This window comes from Micromys minutus (genome assembly GCF_963924665.1).
Source record: "Micromys minutus genome assembly, chromosome: 1".
NCBI lineage: Eukaryota > Metazoa > Chordata > Mammalia > Rodentia > Muridae > Micromys > Micromys minutus.
The window spans coordinates 141,976,281-142,002,909 of NC_137969.1; the positions used below are offsets into that span (position 1 = coordinate 141,976,281).

A 26,629-nucleotide genomic window follows, 5' to 3' on the forward strand; every position below is an offset into this window, starting at 1 on the left:
TTCTTTCTGGGTTTTTGGTTTTCTTCGTTTTTTGAGACAGGGTCTCTCTGTGTATTCCTGGCTGTCCTGGGGGTCTCTGTGCTGGGATTAAATGCATGCAGCACCGCCCCCAGCCCATAGCAGATGATTTTAAACCAGACCTGTTTACAGTGTCGTTCCAGTTGCTGTAAAAAATACTAACCAGGACCCGCTCAGGTAGGAAAATGCCTGCCGTATCCTACAAGAGGGAGGGGAGGGTCAGGCAGTGTATTTGACAAGAACCTAGAGAAACATAGGCCCCGGAGGAATGCTGCTCACCGGCTTGTTCCCCTTAGCCTGCTCAGCCAGCTTTCACACATAACTCAGGGCCTCCTACCCAGGAGGAGCACCTCCCACAGTGGACTGGACCCTCCCACATCCATCTCTAATCAAGGTAATGCCCTCAGGCAGCTGCTAAAGGCCAATCTTACGGGACAGCTCCTCAACTGAGGCTCTGTCTTTCCACGTTTCTCTAGTTTGTGTCAAGTTGACAAACAGTAACCAGCACAGGCATTGAGCTTATTATCCTCTCTAGAGCATAAATGTGCATTTCTTGTTATATAGCTTAATATAGCTGTTCACAGCAGGTAAAACATGCTTGAGGCAAAAAGGCAATGCCTTTAGAAAAATCAGGTACAGGTGTTATACTTGAAGGGATATATTAAATACTGTTATTGTTATCTTAATTATTTGAACATATTGTACAACTGAAATATTTTATAAGGCTGGATATGGTGGCACACACCTTTGATCACATAACTGGGAGGCAGAAGCAGATGAATCTATAGTCTACATAGTATGAGATCCTATCCCCAAAACAAAACCTTTACACAACATTTAGGATTGGGGTCATAAAAGAATAGCATACCTGTTCTTTTGTGGGCAGGTAGAATGCATGCTAACCACATCCCGGCCCATTAGCTATTCTGCAGTAGAGTAGATGTCTAGGCTGAGTAAGAAGTTAGAGTTGAGACAGCTCCTGACCTCTGCCGGAAGACACCTCCTGCCAGACATCATTAAAGAAAAAATCCAGAACTGATCATGATGGTGTTTTCTGAAATCCCACCCCATAATCCAGCACTCAAAAAACTGAGGCAGAAGGATTGTCCTGAGTTTAAAGCCAGCCTGAGCTACAGAGGGTGTTCCAGGCAAGCCTGAGCTACAGAGATGAGTCTTGTTAGAGATGGGAGGTAAGGCTGGGAGAAACTGTTCTACCCACTGAAAGAGACACCAGACAGATGCTTGGTGGACACTGCATTTCAGATCTGCACAAGTCTTGGAGGAGCTTTATGGTTTTGCCTTATTAAGGAGAGATTTCATTTTACTAAGATATAGTTTTGGAGAATAAGAGGTAAGACCAGATGTTCATCCTGTTGACTGGCAAGATCCTAGAGTGAATCTGTCCAACAGTGATGTGAATGGCTGATCCAAGGCACGTTTACATGAACGGTGGTGCCCTTCCATGTACAGTGGCAGCACATGATATACTCCATGGGTTATAACTAGAACAACATCAGATATATCCACACATAAAGTGCCTTCATCCCAGTTCACCATGAACTTAAAGGGGCAGCGTTGGAACTGTGCATTGTTTTCTGGACGACACACTTTCTAAGGGTCTTTGCTTGTACACAGCTACAGTTTTTAAAGGTCTCTGGGCACTGGAGAGAAAGCTCAGGGTTAAGAGCATTCACTGCTCTAAGAGTCTTGGCTCCCAGCACCCACATCTAGCTATCCACTTGAGGTACCTGTAATTCCAGCTCCAGGACTCTGACACCCTCTTTAGGCTTCTGTGGGCACCAGCACATGAGACATAAACACAGAGACATGCAAATACATGTGAATTAAAATGGAATCCCTCAAGGAAGAAAGTGGGGGGGGGCGTTGGGGGAGATTCCTGGAAGTAGTTTTCCTAAGTTTTTCTGATCTCATTTGGTAATACGTTGTACTTTGCATTCCCTTTAGACTTCATTATTTAATCTAAATGTCCACTGTGCCCTGCAGAAACTGCCCAGCACCCCGCTAGCTAGTTCTTCATGAAGGTCACCCGGCTGCATTGACTTTTAAATGGCCAACTTTACATGTCTATAGAACAGCATCATTTCTCTTTGGTGTGTGAGCAAAAGTTAGAACTTGTGTTTAGACTTATTATTATCATTATTATTATTATTATTTTAAAGTCAATCGTTTTTATTATGAGATTTGTCCTGACTCTATAAACAAACAAACAAATTTCCCTGCTTTCAGCTCTAGTGAAGTGATGGATGAGTAATGTGGTGTACACTTAGACGGCAGAGTTGGAAACCTTGAAGAAAAACACTGAGTAATCACTGTAATGCCCCTGCCTCCTTGGTTGTGTCCCCAGCCCCTTTTCACTGTTAATGTCTGTGTTAATGAAAGAATCCCAGGCTTGGTTTTAATAGCGCTTTCCTTTCTTGGCTTGCATGACATTTTATCTTTCTTTTCCTTTCTTTTTGCCGTTTGCAAAGACTCTTGGGAGGATTTGACAGATTTGGTGGAGCAAGTGCGTGCTGATACAGAAGGTGCGTGCCACACCAGCATCTTTCAGCTCGTTCTTTTCTCTTTCCTTTCCTCTTTTTCTTTTCAGTTTCCTAACCACCTTCCCATTGTTCTTCATAAGAAGGAGTGTCGGATTTGGGTTTTGTGTGCCATGGTGGTCACTAAGCAGTCCCTGTGCTTAGCTGTGAATAGTGCAGTGTTCCTGTGTGTACAGTGCTCCTTAGAACATTTGAAGGAGACTTTATTATTTAAAAGATAAAGGGCAATGCTGTAAGATTACATCAAGGTTTTCTATGACTTTTTTAAAATTTTACTTACAGATTTGTGAGTTTCACAGCTGTCAAAATTAGCAGCAATTTCTGAATCCAGCCTGTTTTTTTTCATAGTGTTGGATCTGTAGTGTCTATTTCAATGGGTCTGCATCAAGATGAGACAAATTCCACATCACTGCCTCTTGAATCTCTCTAGCTTTTTCTAATGATAGTTTTTTTGAGATATAATTCAAACACTAGTAAAGACTACCATTTTACAATACAGCATGACTGTTACTGTGTTCACAAAGCTGAGTGCTGCCGTCACCACTGTCTTCTGTTTTCGTCTCCCTCAGAAGGAACTTCCTTCCCCATTACCAACCACTCCCTATCTCTCTACATCACTGTCCCTGCCGGCCGCAGACTCCTTCCTTTCTGTCTTTGTAGATTTGCCTATTCTGGGTATTCCATGAAAACACATCCTGGGCTGTGTGTCCATCTGTCTGTTCGTAGCCTCTCAACACGCTTTCAAGATCCATCAGTAGTGTGGCCAGAAAACTTTCCATGTTTTGTCCATATTATGTTGGTGGGTATTTGACATGTTACCATCTGGGGTCTAATTGTAAGGAATGTTTCTGTGAAAACACAAAATGTGTCCATACTGTTTTATATTGGGGAAATGCCTTGAAATAGAACTCTAGATAGAATGATAATTCAGCAGCTTTTAATTGACTCTCTCTCTCTCTCTCTCTCTCTCTCTCTCTCTCTCTGTGTGTGTGTGTGTGTGTGTGTGTGTGTGTGTGTGTGTGTGTGTATGTGTGTGTGATGGATATGAGTATTGGTATTTTGCCTGAAACTATCTTTGTACCACAGGTGTACATGATTCCCAGAGGAGGACATCATAAGGCAGTTAGGAGCCACTATATGGGTGCTGGGACTCTAACCCAAGTCCTGGAAGAGCAGTCAGGGTTCCTAACCAATGAGCCTAATGGTTCTTAACCATGTTTCCAGCCCATATCTTAGCATTTTTGAGAAATGTATTTGTTTAAATCACCTGTAACATTTATATTTCTACCAGCAATGCACAGATTGGTTGTGATATCTTTAAACCCATGATTACTGCTAGCTAGTTTCCTTTTCTTTCTTCCTTTAGAAACGTATCACTGGTTTATACATGTGTTTTGTCTGCAAGCATATATGTGCACTGTGTGTGTAGTAATGCCCACAAAGCTAGAAGAGAGCATCAGATCCCCCGGAACTGGAGTTACAGATGCTTGTAAGCTGCCATATCTGAGGTGCAGAAGTCTGAGCCATCTCTCAAGTGCTTTCTTTTTTCTTTCCTTCCTTATTTTCTTCCTTTCCTTCTTCCCTACTCCCTTCCACCCTTCTTTTTTGTTTTGTTTTTAGTTTTTAAGCAGTGTCTCTTATTATATGTATTTTTGACTGGCTTGAAACTCTGTATAAGCCATGCTGTTCTTGAATTCACAGAGATCTGACTGCCCTGCCTCCTGAGTGCTAGAATCAAGACATTCCTCTTTTTTTTTTTTTTTTTTTTTTTTTTGTTTTTGTTTTTTAAGATTTATTTATTTCTTATATACACTGTAGCTGTCTTCAGACACACCAGAAGAGGGCATCAGATCTCATTATAGATGGTTGTGAGCTACCATGTGGTTGTTGAGATTTGAACTCGGGACCTCTAGAAGTCAGTGCTCTTAACCACTGAGCCATCTCTCCAGCCCCAATACATTCATCTTTTTTTTTCCATGATTGAATTCTTTGAAACACAAATATTTTCAAATAAATTGGAATATAGCTCTTCTATTATTTCTTTTGTTACATGTACTTTGGGTCTCATATCTTTAAAAACATTGCTTAGCTCAAGGTTACAAAAATTTGAGAAATGTGGATCTATGTTTTCTATGATGAGTTTTTAATTTTAGCTCTTAAATTTTGTTGTTTTTTTTTAGTTAAAAATTTAAAGATGTTTATAAAAGTTTGTGCATGCACACTCAAGTGCGCATGTATGGGTGTAGGCATATGTATGTGTACACATGCACATGTCTGTAGAGACCAAAGGCATCAGGTTTGTTAGTGCTGGAGTTGTAGGTGGGTATGAGGTACTTGTAGGTCCTGGGAATCAAACCTGGGTCCTCTGCAAAAGCACTATATACTCTTAACCACTGAGACATCTCTCCAGCCCCAGAGGTTTGGGTTTTTTGTTTTGTCTTGTTTTGATTTTTAATTCTTCGACATTATCACAAACATCTCATCATTTCTGGACTCTGAGATTCATTTCACGAGTCTACATGTCTGTGGTGAAGGACAGCTCCTCTCAGCCTTGATATCCACAGCTCTGGTTTCCTTTTTTCTAGATTATTTTTTACTCCCTTGCATTTTCATAGGTGTTTTGGATAAGCTTGCCAGTTTCTATAAATGAGACATTTGGGATTTTGATAGGGATTGCTTTGGGTCTGTGTTAAGCCAAGGAGTGTTGTGTCTTAGATTTTGTCTTAAATGCCTTGACATGGCATGCTTGTTTGTTTTGATGCTTTAAGCTCTCAGTTCCACATTTTGTTCTCAGTGCACAAAGCTTATACCTCGTTTGTCGATATATTTGTATTTTCTTTTGGGGACCATGTAAGTAAAGTCCTCTTTAAATTTTATTTTAAGCTGTGGATTGCCAGTTTGGTCCCTTCTCATCTACAAGAAATATATTCCAGATATCAAAAATATACAGTTGATTCTTGAAACTGTAGCAATACTAAACTCTATATGCAGTGTAATTTTCTTTCCTATATACTTCTGAAGGAAAACATTCACTTATTAAGCAGAATGAGAGATTAACAATAACTAATAACAAATAACAATTATAATAATACAGTTTAGTAAAGATTATGTTGACATGACCTCATTACTTTATGATACTGAAGTGCACACACAGCATAGTTTTTTTTTTCCTTATAAAACTAAGAATGTTGACATTCTCACTTGACAAAAGCACTTTACAGTAGACTGTCTCACGTCTGAATTTCTAGCATTATCACTGTAGCTAATGGCCATTAATAAGTAATAGACACGCTGTGAGTCTACATCGAAGGCAGCTTCTGAGTGACTGACAGACATGTAGCTTATGTGGCATGGGGATGCCTGCAGAAGGGGTGATTCAGTTTCCATTGTGGGCAAGAAAAGGAATATGCTTACATTATATTGCATAGAAAGGCACGCAGTTTAAGTCCTATTGGTCGTTTGTTTCTGGAATTTTCCATTTGATAATTTTAGATCACTGTGACTTGCAGAAAACAATATCACAAAAAAAAAAAGTCCTGTATTGATCTCGTAACTGCAGTCTTGCCAGTTATACTTGCTAATACTTGCTAGTTAATACTTCTTCTTTGTATTTTTTGGGATACTTTAAATCTTTAATACCATATTCTCTGAAAACATTTACCTCTTCCTTCTAATCTAGATGCCTTTTGGTTTGGTTTCGTTTGGTTTGGTTTGGTTTGGTAATTGTCCTAGGTAAGCTCTCCTATAGTATTATTTAGAAATGGCCGTGTGTGTCTTGTCCACGGTCTGTAGAGGCCGTCGGTCTTCCCCTTTGGTGGTATATTAGGAGTTTTTCCTCGTAGCCTTTTACCAGGCCACAGAGTTCCCCTTCTCTTCCCAGTTTGTTACATAAAAAAGTAAAGGTTGCTGGACATAGGCTGCTCTGTCCGCATCTGTTGAAATCACAGTTTTTATTAATTTGGATGCATGTGCATCCATATGGAACATTATAGTGCAGGTCTGCCTTTCCTTTTTTGTTTCAGGAATACTGGCATGGCAGGCTGGAAGGTCCATCTTCTGTTTGTGGAATAGATTGTGAAGGATACATGTTAGTTCTTTAAATGATTGACTAAACTTCAACAAGGAGGTCACTTGTTTCTGGTCTTCTCAGTGGGATTTTGTTTTTGCTGTATTACTAATTCAGTTCTTTGGTTGTTACATGTCTGCTCAGGCTCTGTGTTTGGTAGTTTGGATAGTTGTATTTTTCCAGCAAGTCACCTGCCTCACCTGTAATCTAACATATCAGCGTACATTTTTTCCTTTACAATTTCTTTTGTTTCTATAAGGTCAGTGAGCCCAGTGGTTTGTTCTTGTTTTGTTTTGTTTTGTTTCGTTTTGTTTTTTGGTTTCAGTCATTTGACTCTTGCGCTGGTCAATGGATGAGTGTTTGTCAGTGTTTCTTCTTATTGCTGTTCTAGAAGAAGAAGTATTAGTTGGGGTTACAGTGTAATAAGGGACAGAGCTTGTCAGGGCAGGGAAAGTGTGACACCTAGAGTGTGAGGCAGCTTGTCACATGACATTTAAGTTAGGAAATTGCCAGATAGCCCAGGCTGACCTCAGATTCCTGATTTTCTTGTCTCAGGGTCCTGGGTACTAGGATTACAGGCATGTGATTAAAGCCAGTATTTCTGGCTTTAATATTGTTGATCTTTACCAAAGATTCAGTTTTGAGTTTCATTGATTTTTCTTAAGTTCTGAGTTTGTTTTTTCCCCACTATTTAGTTATTTCTTCTCTACTTAATCTCATTCATTCTGCTTTTTGGTGATATACATAATACATATTATGTATACTATATCTTATTTATTGTATATTTATATAATATTACATATTATATTATTTATTATATTATATTCCTGTTACTTGCCTTTTGAGAATCATGAGGTTTTGAGATACTAAAGACAGAAGAATCTTTTTTTTTTCTTTTTCTTTTTAACAACTTTATTTTACAAAACAAAGATAAATGTAAGATTTTAAGCATTTTTTGCATAAGATTATATAATACATTTTTGTCAGTACTTTTTTTCAGAAGAATCTTCTAGGTCAGTGTCTCTGGAGCTTGGACGCATGTGCAGGTTCCAGGCTCGTCACTCCAGGTGAAAGCACAGAAGCTGATTTACCACTGCTCTAAGCTCCTAACAGCTTTTCTGTGATCTGACACTTAGGCTCCAGACCAGAGCTCATGGCATTTGATGTCAGAGTAATTTGCAGGGTTTTCTGGAGGGGGACATGGCCATTTCTCCATATTCTGTGGATCTTTCTGGGAGAGTCCCTAAGGAACCAGCGTCATGGTGTGTCACAAGGAGGCTTGATATGAATGTGTGCTGTGTCCACAGGACAAAGGACTTATAGAGCTAGTCCAGCCCTCTCACTGTTATTACACTACAGTGTAATTTAAGCTTCAGAGAGACAAGATTCCTCCATAAAACCAGACGTTAATTTACACAGGTAAATAGTTGATACCAATAAGAATGGATGTAAACATTCTAAAAGAGCTAAATTTCAGCAAAGTCCATCTTTGGATTATATTGAATAGATTTATGATTAAATATTTTCAATCACCTACGTTAACAGAGTGCACTCAGAAATAGCAGTAGTGAAGTACGTTTCTCCTCAGTCCTGCCATGTAGAGATGTGTGGTGGCACAGCACTGTGGAGCACACAGGTGGGACTGTAAATAATCAGGTTCTCTCTGGGGCATGAAACTGATGAGGACAGATACAGAGTTCTCATAAGTACGAATCCCCATGCTAGTTAAATGCTCTTCCATTAAGGTGGTTTTGTGCACTCAGTTATTTCTTTCACTATAAAGAACAACTCAGTTAATGCCTAATTTTATATATTCCAAGGCAGGCAATTACAGCCAGAGTTCACAAGAACCTCATTCAAGTGTCACTGAGCTCCAGTTGAGTGAGCATTCCTTTGTTGTTGTTCCTTCCTGTTTGTTATTTTCACCTCCGGAGAGTGCCTAGGTGCCTTTGAAAAGTCTGAATAGCAACTGTCCTGTTTCTCACTGAGATAACTCTTAGTGGGTGTGGGGGCTCACACCTTGATTCCCAGCACCTGGGAGGCAGGGGCAGAGGCAGAGGACCTGTATAAGTTACTATCTACATTGCTAGTTCCAGGACAGCCAGAGCTACATACATAATAAGACCCTGTCTAGGGGTAAAATTTTTGATAATTCTTTTATTTTTTTCTCAGTACCAGGAATTAAGCCTAGATTCCCACAAATGCTAGGCAAGTGCTCTAGAACTGAGCTACACCCCCATCCCTTTTCAATTTTTAAAACAAATATGCTTTTATTTTGACAAAAGGCCTTGATAAATTACCCAGGCTAGCCTTGAATCCACTCTAGCCCAGAGAGACCTTGAATTTATGACCTCCCGAGAATCTGGGCTTACAGGCCTGCACTGCCTGCTCACCAAAATAATGCTTCGACCTTCCAAATAATTAGGAAATCTTAAGGAGTAACTATTATCAAACACAAATTAGTTTAGCTTTCCTGGAATTAGGTTTAAGTTAACATACTGCAAAGTAACGTAACATTAAATATCTCTTGTATTCCTGATAGTTACCCATAACCATTTCAAGGTTTACTGCTCTGTAAGGGTCACATAAGTTCTTGGTCAAGTGTTTAGTCTTTCAGAAAGGGTTGAAGTCACAAGTCTAGTCTTTGAAGAGTTTATTGACGTACACCTGCCCTTGAATCAGAAGGAGTAGCACAGAGTGTGAGTGTAGCCCTGCCTGTCATGGAACTAGCTCTGTCCAGGCTGGCCTTGAGCTCAGAGTTCTTGCCTGCCTCTACCTCCTAAGTGCTGGGATTAAAGGTGTATATCATCATGCCCAGTCAACTTGTTTTTCCAGATAGGGTCTCACTGTGTAGTCTTGACTAACCTAAAATTTATTATATAGACAAGAGTAGCCTCAGACTCACAGAGATTTGCCTATTTCTAAAGTCCTAAAATGAAAGGTATGTACCATACCACACCTAGACTGTTTTGGTTACTGTTTTTATAACCCACTAAGAACAGTTGTTAATGGCACCCATATGTGTAGGGTGTGGGAGCATCCATTGGAACATAGGAATACTACTAGTGACCACATCTTTAAACAAGAATAAATACTCCTGTCCCCACTGCAGTTATCAACTGCCAGTAGCACCTCAGTAAGGGATGGGGAGATCACCTACCCCATCTACACCAGAATTTCATCTGGTTTGATCTTGTCAGGTCTTGTGCAGATGATCTGAGCTGTTGTGAGTTCATGTAGGTCAGGTAATTTCAGAAGACAGCCTGTACCGTCTCTCTGCCCTCTATACCTCCTCTTCCCAGTGTCCCCTGAGCCTGGGCTGCCGTTAATTAATTTTTATTAGTATAATCAAGTATCAGATTTCCTTGTGGCCTTGGTTTACCCTCTCCCACTTTTTTCTATCCCTCAGTTCCCTGCCCCCTCCCCACTTAACCCTTTCTACCTGCAGTCTTCCCTCCCTTTCATATCACAGGCGTTCTACTGCCCTGCCCAGCCTAAAGAAGTGCCCCGTTTAATGGACATCTTTCTGGTCTCCTGATCTCTCTGTGTATTCACTCCCACATACATAGGAATTAATAGCTTAGGTCTACATTGGAGAGAGAACATGTTTTGTCTTTCAGAGCCTAGTTACTTCTTTTAATATAATATTTTCCAGTTTCACCCTTTTTCCTGTACGTTTAATAACCTCATTTTTCTTTGTGGCTGGGTGAAATTCCATTGTGTATATGTGCAGCATTTTCATTGTCCACCTATGAGTTGATAAACAGCTAAACTGTTGCATGTTCCTGACATTGGGAGTAGAGCAGCAGTGAGCATGGATGTGCTGGTGTCCCTGTCCTTAACAAGTTGCTCTACAGTGAATGAAGAGATTCAGCTGGGTCTGGATAGGTGATGTCTGAGCAGTCAAGAGCACTGACTGCTCTTTCAGGGCACTCAGGTTCAATTCTCAGAACCTACACGGCAACTCACAGCTCCAGTTCCAGGGGATCCCATGCCCTCTTCTGGCCTCTGTGGGCACTAGGCACACAAAAAGACCCATATGGTACACAGACACATATGCACACAGAACATCCCTTTACACAAAAAAGAAAGAGATGTCTGAAGATAGCCTTAAACATTTGTCAGTGTGGGAGTATAGGCCAATTTCAACTTTCACGTATAGTTTTTCCTATAAAATGTTACCTAAGCCAAGTGGTGCACAGGTGCCTCTTGTCTTGGCTTTCAGGAAGCAGAGGCATAAGGACTGTGAATTCAAGACTAGCCTGGACTACATAATGAGACACTATCTCTAAAAATTACTTGACCCGGTAATTACTGTATTAGCTAAGAGAGCACTACAGTAAATCAGGATTTTCACAGTTAGGGCTGTAAGTCTGTTAACCTCTAAAGCTAGTGTAAATTAGTTTAGGATTTGGTCATTTTTACTTTATTGACTTAAATGTAAAGGTAGAAATGAATGAAAACATTGTATGATTAAGTAGCCTATTTTGTGTTGTTTATTTTAATTATAAGTGTAGCTTTAGCAGGATTTTGGTCTTCCTGGGCAGTATTAAAATGCTTCCTAGATCTCTGGGCAGCTTTTATTTATGTTCACATGTTTGACATGTGCTGATGCTATGTGCACAGCATATGCACATCCCAATGCATACACATAGCTTTCATGGCAGACACACATCCAGATCCTTCCTTTGTGGGTTCTGGAAGCTTGGACCACAACACTGTTATGTCCTTGCTCTGTTACCTAAAGAGAAGAGGAAACAGGCTGTCACCACTTAGGACCTGTCTTCTGTTCCCAGCATACACATGGCGACTCACAATAACGACTGTTCCATGTGACCTGACACTCTCCTGGCCTCCACAGGCATGGTATACATGTAGAGTATTCACATGCATGCATGACACTCATTCACATAAAATAAATAGATTTAAAAAGAAGGGGAAACACCTCGGCAGCAGTGCTGAGGTAGTGAGAACCTAGATAATCTTGTTAGGACTGGAGGTTCAGCATCATCTGTACCCATCCGTCCACTTACAAGTAGACTGGAGTTGAACAAAGGCATTCTGGACTCTGCTTCTGTCATTGGCCACGGTGCTATAGACCAGATCCATAGCTTATTACAAGAAGCAATTAGAGCACAATTGGGTATAGTTGGTGGTACATGACTGTAATCCCAGCACTTTGGAGTTGAGGTTAAGGATTGCTATTAGTTAATGAAACCCTGTCCCTGGGGGCGATGGGGACAGGGATAAAGGATCCCACTTGTAAGAGGCACAGTACCTGAACCTTCTGTGTTCTGTCAAATAGAATGTGGTCCTGGGCCCCTATTCTCAAACAGTGTATCTTTGGTATGAGAGCCAGACTCTGTGTGCGGACTGTTGAGAACTTGGGAGTTGAATTTCTTGTGCCACATTAAACCAATAACTTACTATGAACTAACAGTGATTGCCTTAGTTAGGGTCACACACTGACCAAAAGCAGCTTTTGGGGAGGAAAGGGATAACTTAGCTTACATATCCTGAATCAGAGTTCATTGAGGGAAGCCAAGGCAGGAATTTAAACCAGCTAGGCAGGAGCAGATGCAGAGGCCTTGGAGGAATGTTGCTTACTTGCTTGCTCCTCATAGGTTACTCGGCCTGCTTTCTTAGAGCTCCCAGTGTCTCCAGTCCAGGTGCTCCCACCCACAGTGGGCTGGGCCTTCGCCAGTGAGTCACCTAGAAATACTCTCCTGGCTTGCCTACAGCCCAGTCTTATGGAGGCAGCTTCTCAGTAGAGATTCATTGTATCAACTACACATAAAAACTAGCAAGCACAGAGGTGGTTGGTATTGATGCCAGTGAAGTAAATAGTGCACGTGCAGTAGCATGTGTGAGCACGTCATCCTTTCCCCACCCTGGATCTCCATCCCGTCAAGCAGAGGGTGTGACAGTGGCTGCTGAGCCTGGTGCTCGTGGAGCACAGCGGAAGCTGGGCCACATGGCCAAGATCGGTAAAGCATCAGAGGCACTGAAGGCTTATGGGTTGATAAAACAATTCAGCTTTGCTCTTAAAAGGATTAGTCATGGAAACTAACATCTTTTTCTACAGCAAGTACATAGCCAGGAAGGAATAAGACACAAAAAATGCTTTGCACTTTCTTGGTTCATGGCAAGTCAGCAGCAGGCCTGCTCGCCCCGTGCAGACAGTGGTGAACTTGCACTGTTTAGTGTGCGTTCTCCACTAAGGACCATCATTCTCTTCCCTGCAGATCCTAACTATCTCATGGCTAACGAACGCATGAACCTGATGAACATGGCAAAGCTGAGCATCAAGGGCTTGATTGAATCCGCTCTGAACCTGGGGCGGACCCTGGACTCAGACTACGCACCTCTTCAGCAGTTCTTCGTGGTGATGGAACACTGCCTGAAGCATGGCTTGAAAGGTGGGCTGTGGCCTCAGAGCTGGAAAGAAGGCCATTGCCACGGAGGCAGTGGATGAATGCTATCAGTGGGCTTGGCATGGTGGCTCATACCTTTAATCCCAGCACTCAGGAGGCAGGGGCAAAGGTTTCTGTGGGCTCAGACTAGCCAGTATAGGCGCAGAATCTTAACTGACTTCTAGTACATAAGAGTACAGCTGTCATTTGATGTTAGAGTTGGAGGGACCTTCATCATTAAGCACAGCATCTGATTGACAGAATTTGGTCTACCTGGAATAAGTACTTACCTGCTTAGGGCACAGGTGCTGTCTCAGGGGTCCTGGCTCTTCCCACACAAGCAGTTCCAGGGCAGGCCTTGGTCTCAGTCGCCTGTTTATTCCCTTCCTTCCTTTGCAGTGCTCAGCTTATCATTGGGTTATTTTCCTCACTCATACTACATGGTTGTAAGTACTAACTCATTAAATATTATAGGGCTTTTTAAATTCAATTTTATTTTTATGTACATGGATGTATGCCTGCATGTGTGCCCATGCACATGTCTGTGCTTGGTGCCCATGCTGCCCATGAATGATGGGAAAAGGCTCCAGATCCCCTAGAACTATAGTTACTGCTGTAGGCTGCTGTGTGGGTGCTGGGAATCGAACCTGGATCTTCTGGAAGAATAACCAGCACTTTTAACTGCTGAGCCATCTCTTTAGCCATGATCACAAGTTCCTCTTTAAAAGGGAAGAACTCTGTCTTGGAAGTATGGAATTTTTTTTATGTTTTTGGAAAAATTTTATGTATTAAGAAACCATGATTTTTGCATGTGTTTATATTATGTGATATCTGCATATGTGTATATCTGGGTTTATACATGGGTGGCTGAGTGTGAAGGCCAAAGATTGATGTTGAATATTTTCTTTATTCATTTAAGTTCTTAGCAAAGGGTCTTTGGGTGAACCTAGAGCTCACAGACTCAGCCAGCTTGCCCAAGGCTTCCGTCTTAGTCCCCCTTGTACTGAGATCGTGAGGCAGCCACCACACCCACCTGCCTTTTACGTGGGTTAAGGTTCCAAAATCTTGTATGGCAAACACTATACACTGTTCACTGAGCCGTCTCCGGCCTGCATGGACAATTTTTAAACTAATAGCCTAGGATTGGTTACCTAGAAAGCATATTAGAGAGAAAGACAGAGACAGAGAAGGAGACAGAAAATGTGAATTTGTGTATAAATGTTTTCATGTGTATGTAGCACAGGAGTATTTAGGTTGTAAAGAACATTAAAAACACTGTTTTGTTTTGTTGCCTTAGCCAAGAAAACTTTTCTTGGACAAAATAAATCCTTCTGGGGGCCTCTGGAGCTGGTAGAAAAGCTTGTTCCAGAAGCGGCAGAGATAACAGCAAGTGTAAAAGATCTTCCAGGACTCAAGTAAGTCTCAGGTTAAATTCTCTTTCTCTCCTTGAAGAATAGTGCTCACGATACTGTGCACATTTTTATAAAGATCCAGATGTGTAATGTTGTTACATGCAAACACCAAGGGACCAGCTTGTATTCTTTTAAGAAATGTTTGCTCTGGAAGGAGACTTACAGAGAGGTTGTCTTCCTGTTAACAATACCAGACATCTCCTTCTTATTACAAATTTGGGTGAAAATTGAGAAGCCTTAAGAAATTTGGAGAGATGGCTCAGTGGTTAAGAACACTGACTGCTCTTCTAGGGGTCCTGAGTTCAATTCCCAGCAACCACATGGTGGCTCACAACCATCTGTAATGGGATCTGATGCCCTCTTCTGGTGTGTCTGAAGACAGCTACAGTGTGCTCACATACATGAAATAAATATACTTTTAAAAAAAGAAAAGAAAAGAAACTTGATCTAGAGATGTTATATCTGGCTTGATTTGGGGAAACAAATGTGTTCCAGGGGACTTAAGAGCCGTGATTGGGCCCCAGAACATAAGGCCTGCCTTCAAATTTGAAGGGAAAAAAATGTTAACGGCCTGTGTCCTTAGGAGTACCTTCCATAATCCACTGTGAACTTTGGCTTTTTCAAATACCATCCTGATGGGACATTTCTAGGTGGGGCAGAGTGTTTCTGGTCTTCAGACTACGGCACATTTACTCACTAATTCAGATGCTAGAGCACTTGTCCCAGATACCCTAGTCTGATGGTCCACACGGTCACTTGTGCAAGAATAGGTGGGGGATCTGTGTTTGTACTGTAAGCCCTTCAGTGGGAGCACATGAGTCTGTCCCATGCTGACCCCAGCGCTGCCGCCTTTACTTGCACTCTGAGCTGTTTGCTTTCTGTGCTCTTGCAGGACACCAGTTGGCAGAGGAAGAGCCTGGCTTCGGTTGGCATTAATGCAAAAGAAGCTTTCTGAATATATGAAAGCTTTGATCAATAAGAAGGAACTCCTCAGGTATGAAGGCCAGCTGAACTTTGTTCTTGATGAGTTCTGCTGAATCATGCAAAGCCAACCACAGACACTGCATTTGTGTACTCGGAAACACTCCATATGCGACAATCCCATCAGATCTCTGTGCCACAGCTCCTGCTCACTCCCAGGCCCACAGACATCATCTGCGTCTGTGACTGCACATGGTCCTCTGTAGGCCAGGAGAAACGGTGCACGGGCCCACCAGGACACGAGGCTGACATTCATTATGGACCACTAAAGAGTCTTAGGGATCATGAGTTGCCTAGGATACATAGTAAAGCCTTGTCCATACATTACATTACAATCATATGTTACATAATATGCATACAACCATGACATTAAGAACGACACACAACCCATAGAGGGAGGATGTTTGGTTTTGGTTTTTGGCTTTTGAAACAGTTTTTCTGAAATTACTCTGTAGACCAGACTGGCCTTAAACTTGGAGAGCTATCTGCCTCTGCCTCCCAGGTGCTAGGACTAAAGGCAGGCATCACTGTGCCTGCCAGTGGGAGTCTCTTTATGTATTCTTTGGTGAACAGGTATATAAGGTATTTGTATAATGATGATTATAATAAACATCTCTTTTGCCAGGCAGTGGTGGCACATGCCTTTAATCCTAGCCCTTCAGAGGTAGAGAGAAGAGGATGTCTGAGTTCAAGCCTGATCCACACAGCATGCTCCAAGACAGCCAGGACTAGGTAGAGAGACTTCTGTCTCAAAGAAATAATACCAATAATAATAATAATAATAATAATAATAATAATAATAATAATTCTACTAAAGTAAAAAAATACAAACCTACGAGGATAGACAAAAAAATTAAGATTTAGAAGGAAACTAAGGAGTAAACATAGAAGATGCTGCTGTAAAAGTACATGTGAGGGTCGGAACGATGGCACAGTGGACAGCGTTACTTGCCTATAAGCCTGATACCCAGAGTTTAAGCCCCAGAACTCATATGGTAGATGATCAGCTCCTGCAAACTGTCTCCTAGTATTCATACACATGCAGTGGCACACACCCCCATACACAGATGGATGGATGGATGGTTGTAATAAAACAAGGTGATACTGCTGTTTACTAACCAAAATGAAAAGGCAGATGGTACCAAGATGGCTCACACCTAATTCTAACTCCAGGGAGGCAGATGGAGGATTTCTGCAAGTCCCAGGACAATCAGGCTTGCGCAGTGAGGCTCTGTCTCAAAAACAAGTAACGTTCGTGTTGGTGAGGGTGTGAAGTGGCTTTGCTGATGGGACAGTTACTTGGAACAGGAACTTAACGAACTACCTAGTACTGTCTGAAAGATGAGCATGAATCAATCCTCTGCGAGTTTCCATGCAGTGGCCTAGCTACCATGTGTCCAATAGAAGTGCACTCTGTCCAGTGGAAGTTCACGAAGAAAATGTTGATGTGTTTGTGATCGCTGCAGCCATGTCTATTACACAGTTAATCACAGCATATCTTCCAGTGCAGTGACCCTGGTCAGCTAACATACATAAGCTATATAAACACAAAAACCACAAACAAAAATTCTCACAGAGGATCGCAAGATAGCTCAGTGGGTAAGTAAAGGTTTTTGCCACCAAACTTGGAGACTGAGTTCAGCCCCTGGGCTTCCTGTGGTGGAAAGAACCAACTTCTGCACAGTCTTCTCACTTCCAAACCTGTGCAACACACAAACAAATGGATATAACTTTTAGAGTTTTAAAACAGTTTTCATAGTCATTACAATGTTCGTAATAAACTATTTACAATAGAATAGATAAGTAAATCATATATATGTATGATGTAACATGTAGCAGCCATATTAGCAACGTGGATTAATCCTCTTGAGTATAATGTTAGACAAACTAATCAGTCATAAAAATACATGTATTGTTGCGTTTGCATAAAACTCAGAAACTTGCACAAAATTTCTTCCTGCCTTACAGAAAAGAGACTATTCTAGTACGTAGAGCAAGCAGTAAGAGCCAAGTAGAAAGGGCTGGGGTGGCTTGTGAATTTCTGATGTAAATTGCTTAATCTGTGTGCTAGTTTAATGAGTGTGTTTTCTTTATGAAAATACATCTGGTGGCTGAATATGTTGGGGGCACACCTATGATTCCAGGACATAAGAGCAAGGGAAGCAAGAATTCAAAGTCACCTTTAGCTGCCTAACTAGTTCAAGACCAGCCTGGACTTTGACAATTTGTCTCAAAACAAATGTGTGTGTCTGAGTTTGTTTATGTATTGGTCTGTGTCTGTGTGTCTGTCTGTGTCTGTGTGTGTCTGTGTCTGTTTATGTATTGGTCTGTGTCTGTGTGTCTGTCTGTGTGTTTGTTTATGTATTGGTGTGTGTCTGTATCTGTGTTTATGTATTGGTGTGTGTCTGTGTCTATGTTTGTTTATGTTTTGGTCTATGTCTGTGTGTCTGTCTGTATCTATGTGTCTGTGTTTTCAGTCTGACCTGGAATTTAGCAGATAGACTGACCTTGGACTTGTAATCTTCCTGTTAGTGCCTCCCAAGTCCTAAGGTTGTAATTTGAGATGCCATGCCCAAACTTGGAAACCCTGTTTGGTTTTGTTCTTTGTTTTGTTTGTTTGTATCTTGAGACAGGGCTTTACTTTGTAACCCTGTTAGCCTGGAACTTACTATTTAGGCCAGGCTGACCTCTAAAAGCATTTCAGTGGACTGTCTAGAGAAGTGGTAGACTTATAGCAACAGAGTATGAGGTACGGAAAAGGATTCTTAAATCCTCTACCCTGAATATGTGCACACACACACACACACACACACACACACACACACACACACACACACACACACACGGGCCATGTTTGTCTTTCAAAGTTGTAGTTTGCATTAGCGTTCACGTTTGTGCTATACATTCTGTGAGTTCTGAAGATGTGTCACTGCTCTGATATTCTTGGGGTCCATCTACTTATTGCCTGTGTCATTTCTCTAGGTAACTAATTATTTCTGTGTCTCCTTGGCTTTGCCTTTTCTAGAATATCAGGTGGTTCGAATCATAAGTGCATAGCCTTTTCACTTAGTCATATACACTTAAGGTTTTACCAGGATTCTTCATGGTTTAAATAGCCCATTTTAATGGCAAATAATACTCCATCCTTTATAAGTTTGTATACCTTAGTTGCTTCCAGTTGTTTAAGATAAATCTGCCATCAGCATCCCTGTGCAGGTTTTCATGAGGATGTAATAAGCTTCTTTGAGTGAATGCTAAGAAATGTAATTGTTAGATCATACAGTGACTGTTTGGATAGTATGGGTGGATTTGGCCATCTTTGGGTTTTGAAGACTTTCTACCCATTCTTAATCTTCTAGATGCTTGGTGGCTTGGCTTTGCTCTTTGTTTCTGGGATCTGTGGTGGTAAAAGCCTAGGTAGCCTGTTTGAGAGAGGGAAGTTTTTGCTACATAGGTACATAATACAGTGGGATACTATAAAATCAGTGTAAACAAAATTATGGGAAATTATATGTTGAAATAGATATTTTTAAACCAGAAACTGTTTTCAAGTTAATTATAATAGTATTATTGCTTTTTTGTTAGTTATAATGACATCATTGCATATATGATATGCTACACATATTACAAAGGCATATATGTTTCATAAATTATTAAACATCTTAAGTCACTGGTAGATAGAATTGAAAAGTTTCACATGTGTTTTTTTAATTTTCTTTTTTATAAATCAATCTGAGATTGCCTTCAGACTCTTTATTGTATATGTTATTTGGTAGGCAGATGTAGGGCTGTTTGTGACCTGGTGCTAGAGGACTTCATAAAGACCTGGGTTTAATCTCTAGCAGTACCTCATTTTTCTCTCTCCCTTCCCTCTCCTCCCCTCTCCTCCCCTCTGTGTGTGTGCATGTGTATATCCATGTATATATAACATATATATAACAATTTGTATTTAGGGTATTTATTAAAGAAATGTTTTTAAAAATATATTCAAAAAAACAATTTTTAAAGAAAAGACTTTTTAAAAGACACATTAAAGCTTGCAGCATTGTCCCATGATGCGTCATGTACTCCATCAGTGACAGACAGTAGCTCCCAGTACCTAGAGGATTTACTCATGTGCCCATTATCAAAAAATGTCTACGTATATAAAGTTCTCTCAGACATGCCCATGCTCAGCAATGCAGCGAGGGGTCTTCTCTGCCTTGTGTCCTATTCGAGTGTTGGGGTCTCAGTCTAACAGTCCTCTGTGGGTCTCTGTTGCAGTGAATTCTATGAAGCCAATGCCCTCATGATGGAAGAAGAAGGAGCTATTATTGCTGGTCTCCTGGTGGGTCTGAATGTCATCGATGCCAATTTCTGCATGAAGGGAGAAGACCTGGACTCTCAGGTATGGAAGAACTCACATAAGCAAGGGTCACTCTGGGTTCTGGCTCACACTAGCCACATTAGAAGACATTGTGTGAGCATCATAAACAGAATTTCCTTTAATTTTGATGTTATAGAATTAATATACCTTCCCACTTTACACACCTAAGATTAATAAAGAAAAAGGTCTAATACTGTATGACTGCTTCTAGCTAAGCACAAAGAGGACCAGCCTTGAAGAGAAAGTGTTACCAATTTATATATATGGGCCCTAGACTTATACAAGTTACATATGCTATTGTCCTTAAATCTCCTTCAGATCTTGGTCACAGGTTACACCTTGAACAATTTAAACAGAGCTCAGAGGCTGTAAATCTGGCCACTTGGGCAGATGTGAGATTTACATAGTATAGCTATTGCCTGAATTAACTACACCAGTGTTGTTATTTTCAAAATAAATCTTGCCCGCCTGTCAGAATTACGCTTTACCTGATAAGTACACAGAGGACTTGACCCTCTGATTTTCCCTAGAGCCTCTTAGGCATGTTCTCTGATATGGAATGGGCAGGCAACCAAGTCAAGGTAAGCCCCAGCTCTAATTGTTGGGGAACCTACATGAAGACCAAGCTGCACATCTGCTACAGATGTGTATTCTCTTTGGTTGGTGGTTCAGTCTCTGGAAGCCCCCAAGAGCTAGTTGACTCTTCTCGTCCTCTTGCGGGAGTCCCTGTCCCTTCCAGGTCCCTCAGTCTTTCCCCCAACTCCTCCTCATGACTCCACACAGCTTCAATTATAGGATAGTTTTCCTTGTCAGTTTCTAGCGAGCCTGACTGATTATTGTATTAAAGGCCATGCTCTTTAGATACGTTCTTTCTTTTGCTTAATATTTCCTAAGCAAGGTTACTGATGAATCCTTCATAGGATCGGTTTTACTTTTTCAAATTCCTCTGCAGCTCAGTGTCAATATAAAAAAGTTATATCTTTGTCTTTTCCAAATTCCTTTAATATAAGGCTGTATATTAACAGCCAGGGTAACGTAGTAGTTCACAGTGAAGGCCCTGAAACCCAGCTACATAGTTTCAAAGTCTGCCTTTCTTATCTCTTACTTTCTTATGATCTTCTTTCTTATTATCTTGTAGTTAGGTAGGGGCTTTTTGGTTTTGGGGTTTTGTTGTTGCTGTTGTTTGTTTATTTTTTGTCTTTAGGGGTGGTTTGATGGTTTGGGGGGGTTTTGGTTGGTTGACTGGGAGTTTTGTTTGTTTGTTTTGATGTTTTTCATTTCTTGATGTACCAGTAAAAGAGTAGTTAATGGGGCTATTGTGAGCAATAAAGGAGTTTGTAGATGATCAGAGCCACACTTGAGTTAATTAATTGCCCAGTAATAAAGATAATTTCCCCGAGACTGCTTCTCACTGCTTATGTAAGAAATCATGTGATGGGTTCCTTTCATTTACTCAGGGAAAATAGGAAAGGGGATCTTGTTCATTTTAGATTTTTCTTTCTTTTTTAAGAGGTAAGATGTGTAAAGTGGCTATTTTAAAAAATGAAGATGTCATTCAGTAAAGTTGAAACAGACACCAGAGTGTCAGCAGTGGTCATATTCTGGGGGATGTTAAGAGTGTGGGGATTGAAAATTGCTTTTGTTTTTCTGATTCTCTAAAACACACAAGGGAATAGCTATTGTTTTGGATTATGATATAACCTTGTATTATGTTTTTGAGATTAAAGTACAATTACATCATTTCCCTTTCCACCCCCAGACCTTCAATAATCCCCCCTTTGATCTCTTTTAAATCCCACACCTCCCCTTTTAAATTGTTAACCTGCTCAGTCTGTTCCATGTTATTTGTATGTATGTTTTCAGGGCTGAGCTTTAGGGTTGGATGAAGTTCAATGTGGTCTTCTCTGGAGATTTATTTCTCCCATTCTCAGAATTCCTGTAGATGCCTGTGGTTCCTCGTGTGGGGCCGGGGTTTCTGTTGGGCTTTCTCCTGTCCACTTTGACACATCTTTTGTGGCTATCCTATTCAGTTCCGGCTTAGGCTTAGGCAGTCGTGCCAGTGAGACTTTATGGGTGTAGCACAAATGGGGACAAGACATGCTGACCGTGGGGGAGGGAAAGAAGTGACATGTGATAGGAAAGTACAGAGAAGCAAGAGCAAGGGGGCAGGAAGGACAAGACGCTGCAAAGCTCACAGTGACACCCAGTGCTCTGCAAGCTGGGGGAAGCTGTTTGTGTTGTTGGGTTTGGGTTCTTGTTTGGTTTTTCTGTTGTTTTTTTTTTTTTTACTTCTATAACTAAATTTTAAAGAGTTATTTCTAGAAGAAAATTAAAAGTTTGTAGCAGAAAGAAACTTAAACTTTATTCTTTATGTAAAGGATTCTGTTGACTGTCGTGAATTGTCTTTCCTTTCTCTTTTGTTACTTTTGGTGCAGTGCATGCGTGCCTGCGTGTTGCTGAACACAGAAGTAACAAGTAAGGGCTTGACATGCTAGGGGGAGGCTTTGCTACTGCACCGCCCTCAGTTCTCTCTCACCATGCATTCATAGGAGAGTGTTAGTGTGCATCGGAAACTCCTGGTGGTTCTCAGGTTCTTGTTCTTTGAATGTCTGTAGAGCAACAGAACCGTATTTCCTATTAACGTCTGAAAATTCTCTCTGTAGGTTGGAGTCATAGATTTTTCAATGTATCTCAAAGATGGAAACAGCAGTAAAGGCAGTGCAGGGTATGTATGAAGACAAGGGATTTCTTTTGTCTCTGATGTAACATATGTTTCCGTGGGTAGCTTACAACAATATTGTCATAGCAGATTTGGCAGAAGAATGTCTGATTTTATAGCTTTAATGAAGTTTAATGACAGAAATATCTGATTATCCGGCCTATTAGAATGATTTCAGGGTGAATGATTTTCTTGCTAGGTGTTTTTTAGGGCAGAGATGATAACAGTACAGAAAATCAATCTGATTTCTTCATGTTGCTTTGTTTTTTGTTTTTCTGATCTATAGTCCCATATCATAGTCCAGATAGTCCTAGGGCTCACTGTGTAGATGAAGCTGGTCTTGAACCTGCTGTCTCTGCTCCTCAGCAATAGGATGCAAAGTGTGACATCGCCATGCCCAGCCACTTCCCCATAGCTTGAAGTGATCTTGAAAATGTAGACATACTTGACATTGCTGTGCCACACCCACATCCTGCCCTGGCAGGCTGAACCTGGAAATCAGAAACTCCCAAAAAGAAACAATTCAGACATGATGGTGCACTCCCTTGTTCCCACCGCTCAAGAGGCAGAGACAGATGTCTGAGTTCCCATCCCACCAGGGCTGCATCGTGAGACTCTGCTGAGAAACTCTAACTGGGCTGGAGAGATGGCTGGATCTCTCATCTCTCTGGATGAGAGCACTGACTGCTCTTCCAGAGGTCCTGGGTTCAAATCCCAGCAGCCCATGGTGCTCACAACTGCCTGTAACTCCAGTTTCAGGAGACCTGAGGGCACTGCCTGTACACGGTGCTTAATCTGTCTTTACCCATATAGAAGCCTTATTAGTGTAGGTTTTTTTCTCCATGAGATCTTCCTTGTTGATATGTCAGAGTCATGGTATACCAAGTGTGACTTCCGGTTCAGTGGCAGTGCCCCGTAGTCTCACGCTTTATGGAAAGCTGGGGTGGGGCTGTCTTGGGATTCCTGTCACTCATCTTAACTGTTTTCTCCACCATTTTTCCTCCAGGGATGGACAGATTACTGCGATTCTAGACCAGAAGAACTATGTAGAAGAACTCAACAGACATCTGAAGTAAAGAATGAATACTATTCTTTTATTGGGGGTTAATGACAGAGAAAGGAAACATAAAACAGTGAGCAGTAAGGACCGGTTGAGTCAGTATTCACCAAATACATAGAAAATTCCTATTTACCAGTCATAGAGCTAAGCAGTGGAAGGCAATAAAAAGTTATCATGAAATTGTAACTAGAGATTAAACAAGTAGATTCAGTTAAGAATTATACAACATGCGATATGTATTGTATGCTTTATATTAGCCATGGATCAAGCCACCTTCTGCGTTACTGGTGTTGGGTAAATCATTCACTATTTTAATACTTTAACCATGTTTTGTTCCCTTGTGTCTCTCACTTACACACTTACTGATATATTACCCTTCACTACCACTAATTTACCAAGTACTCACCAGAGTATTTCAAACTTGCTAGAATTACTTTGATATTCTTGTGTTAAAATCAGCTTAATCATAGTGATTAATTATTAATTTGTAGCTTATAGAACTTTTGTAAGTTCTGTTATAAAAGCCGTTTGCCACCACTACCATCCAGCCCTCTCTTGAGACAGGGTTTTACTATGTGGCCTTGGCTGGCCTGGAACCTGCTAAGTAAGGAGGGCAGCTGGCTTTGAACTCACGGGGATCTACTCGCCTCCAGATCTAAGTGCTGGGATTAAGGGTGTGTGTCCCACACTCAGCATAAAAGCTATTCCTAATTGACTTATAGAACAGTTACAAGTTTCTGTATGCACAGAGGCAGAGTACACTATGCTTTGCACGTCTTTGCTCACATTAAAAAAGTAACTTTAAAATGGTCCAGGGACTGGAGAGATGGGTCAGCAGTTTTGAGCTCAGATTGCTCTTCCAGAGCACCCAGGTTCAATTCTCCAAATAAGAATTTACAACTGTCTGTAGCTCGAGTCCCAGAGGCTTGCTTCTGATGCCATCTTCTTGCTTCTCTGGGCACAAGCACACACATGGTACATAGACATACATACCACAAAATACCCATACATGTTACCAAAAAAAAAAAAAAAAAAAAACCCTCAGAAGGCAGTTCAGACACTGTTGATTGGAACCTAAGAAAAAACACCAGGCAGGCAAGGCACAAATGCTGACAGCTGCTAAGCTGAGGAGGGAATTCCCTCTGTATCAGTAACAAGTAGAAGATACATCCCAGTGGGAAAGGAAAAGACCTGAGTCCCGAGACAGTTCCTGGTCATTTTATGGAAGGCTGCAGTATTGCCCTTCTCTGAGTAACAAGAGCTGGCTGCAAAGGCAGTCAGTGCTCTGCCCTGTAGGGAAGGGAGCCAGGGAAGAAATGTTTACTGCAGTTGTTGGGTTTAGCCCCGTGGTCTAGAGTTGCTGCTCTAGGTAGCCTGGATGTGAGGCTGCATCTAAGATGGAAGAGTCGTAACCGACTGCATGTGTTTATCGTCAGTTTGCTGGGAAGGAATCGCCAACAGCAGCTGTTACTGTCAGTTTACCTTTGACTTTTGACCTGGGACTAGTTTAAAGCCAAACCCACGCCCTGGGTTTCTCTGTAACCTTGCAGTTTGTTACATACAACTTCTAGATCTGTCTCAACTGTCTGAAAGCTGGTGCTGGTTTATGTTTAATCTAGCTGGGAAGGCTAGCACCTGAGATTGGGGATTTTCCACAGTAGTGCTTGATATTGGTGGTATATATATATATATATATATATATATATATATATATATATATATATATATATGCACACACACATATATTTTATTTTCTATCATGCTATAATGACTGATGTCATTTATCTCAGAGGAGCTGGCATATTGATATTCATGTTTCAGATGGTACCTACAGAAAGGATGGTGACAAGGACACTATTTCCTTTCTTCATGCCTAGCATCCTCTTGGCATCAATATAAATTTTGAGTAGTCATAGTTCCAACTAGTAAATTCAAGAACAACTTAAGCACATTTTCTCTGGGGACCAGGAAATAAGCATTACCATAATCCTCTGTGACATCAAGCAAAGTTGTAGTCATATGTGACATTCCAGTATAAGCACGACTCTTTGTTAACCTTTCTGTGTCTCATTCTCCATGTGTAAGTAAAGCTGTGGAAACAGGGAAACGGCAGAGAGCAGGGAGACTCTGCAGGAGTAACTGCTGTGCACACTCTGTGATGTCTCAGGGAGCTAGGAGAGCTTAGAAAACATCATGTCTCACCTGCACTCTGAGATCTCACTCACAGGACTGAATACAGACCCCTGTGCCAAGGACACAGCATCGAAGGTCACGGTCCCTTTTATGCTGTCTTAGAGCAAACAAGTCTGGCAGAAATTGTCTGTGTTTAAGAGAGTATTAGAATACAGATATGATCAAAACATGTATCTATGTATTAATAATCACAAATGCAGTGTGCAATTAATATGTACTACTTAAACTTTGAGAAAGTTGATGTAGAATGTTATGGTATATGGTTATATGTATGGTAGGGTTAGGAAGGCAAGTACAAGCCGTGTCCTGTTTTTCAAAAGAGACTTAATATTTTTGTTTTTTTTTTTTTATTCTCTTAATAGTGCTACTGTAAACAACCTTCAGGCAAAAGTGGATGCATTAGAAAAATCCAACACCAAATTGACAGAGGAAGTAAGTGTTTTGGAAATGATTTGACTTCTACAGTGTAATAGTACATTAGTGAGAGCAAACACTCCTGTTTCCTTGGACATGAAGGGTCTGACTTCAGATAAGAACTGCTGTAGGAAAGAGCTGCTGGTCTTGGCTGTGTGGTCAGGACCTGATTTTCCCAGTGGGACTATATCGCTGTGCTACCCAGCCAATTGTGTGAGCAGTCTGACGGAGGAGCCTGGAGTGTGTAACGTACGCCGTGGTGCTCGGGATTCAGTGAGCATTTTGGCACTGTTGATGTGGTATAACTGGACAGAGCCACCCTACTGCCACCTCTCTAGACAGATTTCTCTGAAACCCTGCTGTGTTCCAGGCTGGCCAGCTCCTGACCCCTACATGACCCCTATTTGCTCTTGAATATGTCTGACTCAG

General features: G+C 41.2%; 1 protein-coding gene across 3 annotated transcripts in view; it reads left to right on the forward strand.

Moving 5' to 3' along the window:
* Positions 1-26,629, forward strand: part of RUFY3 (RUN and FYVE domain containing 3) — a 73,278-nt gene that overhangs the window by 26,303 nt on the left and 20,346 nt on the right. For all 3 annotated transcript variants that reach the window (XR_013975164.1, XM_080923067.1, XM_080923068.1), the window contains exons 2-8: positions 12,888-13,061; positions 14,353-14,470; positions 15,360-15,461; positions 19,712-19,835; positions 22,478-22,539; positions 23,540-23,605; positions 26,149-26,218. Coding sequence is in view for 2 of the 3 variants with exons in the window: in XM_080923067.1 (XP_080779193.1) it covers positions 12,888-13,061; positions 14,353-14,470; positions 15,360-15,461; positions 19,712-19,835; positions 22,478-22,539; positions 23,540-23,605; positions 26,149-26,218 (716 nt within the window). In the remaining variant the exon portion in view is untranslated. The remainder of the gene's footprint in view (positions 1-12,887; positions 13,062-14,352; positions 14,471-15,359; positions 15,462-19,711; positions 19,836-22,477; positions 22,540-23,539; positions 23,606-26,148; positions 26,219-26,629) is intronic.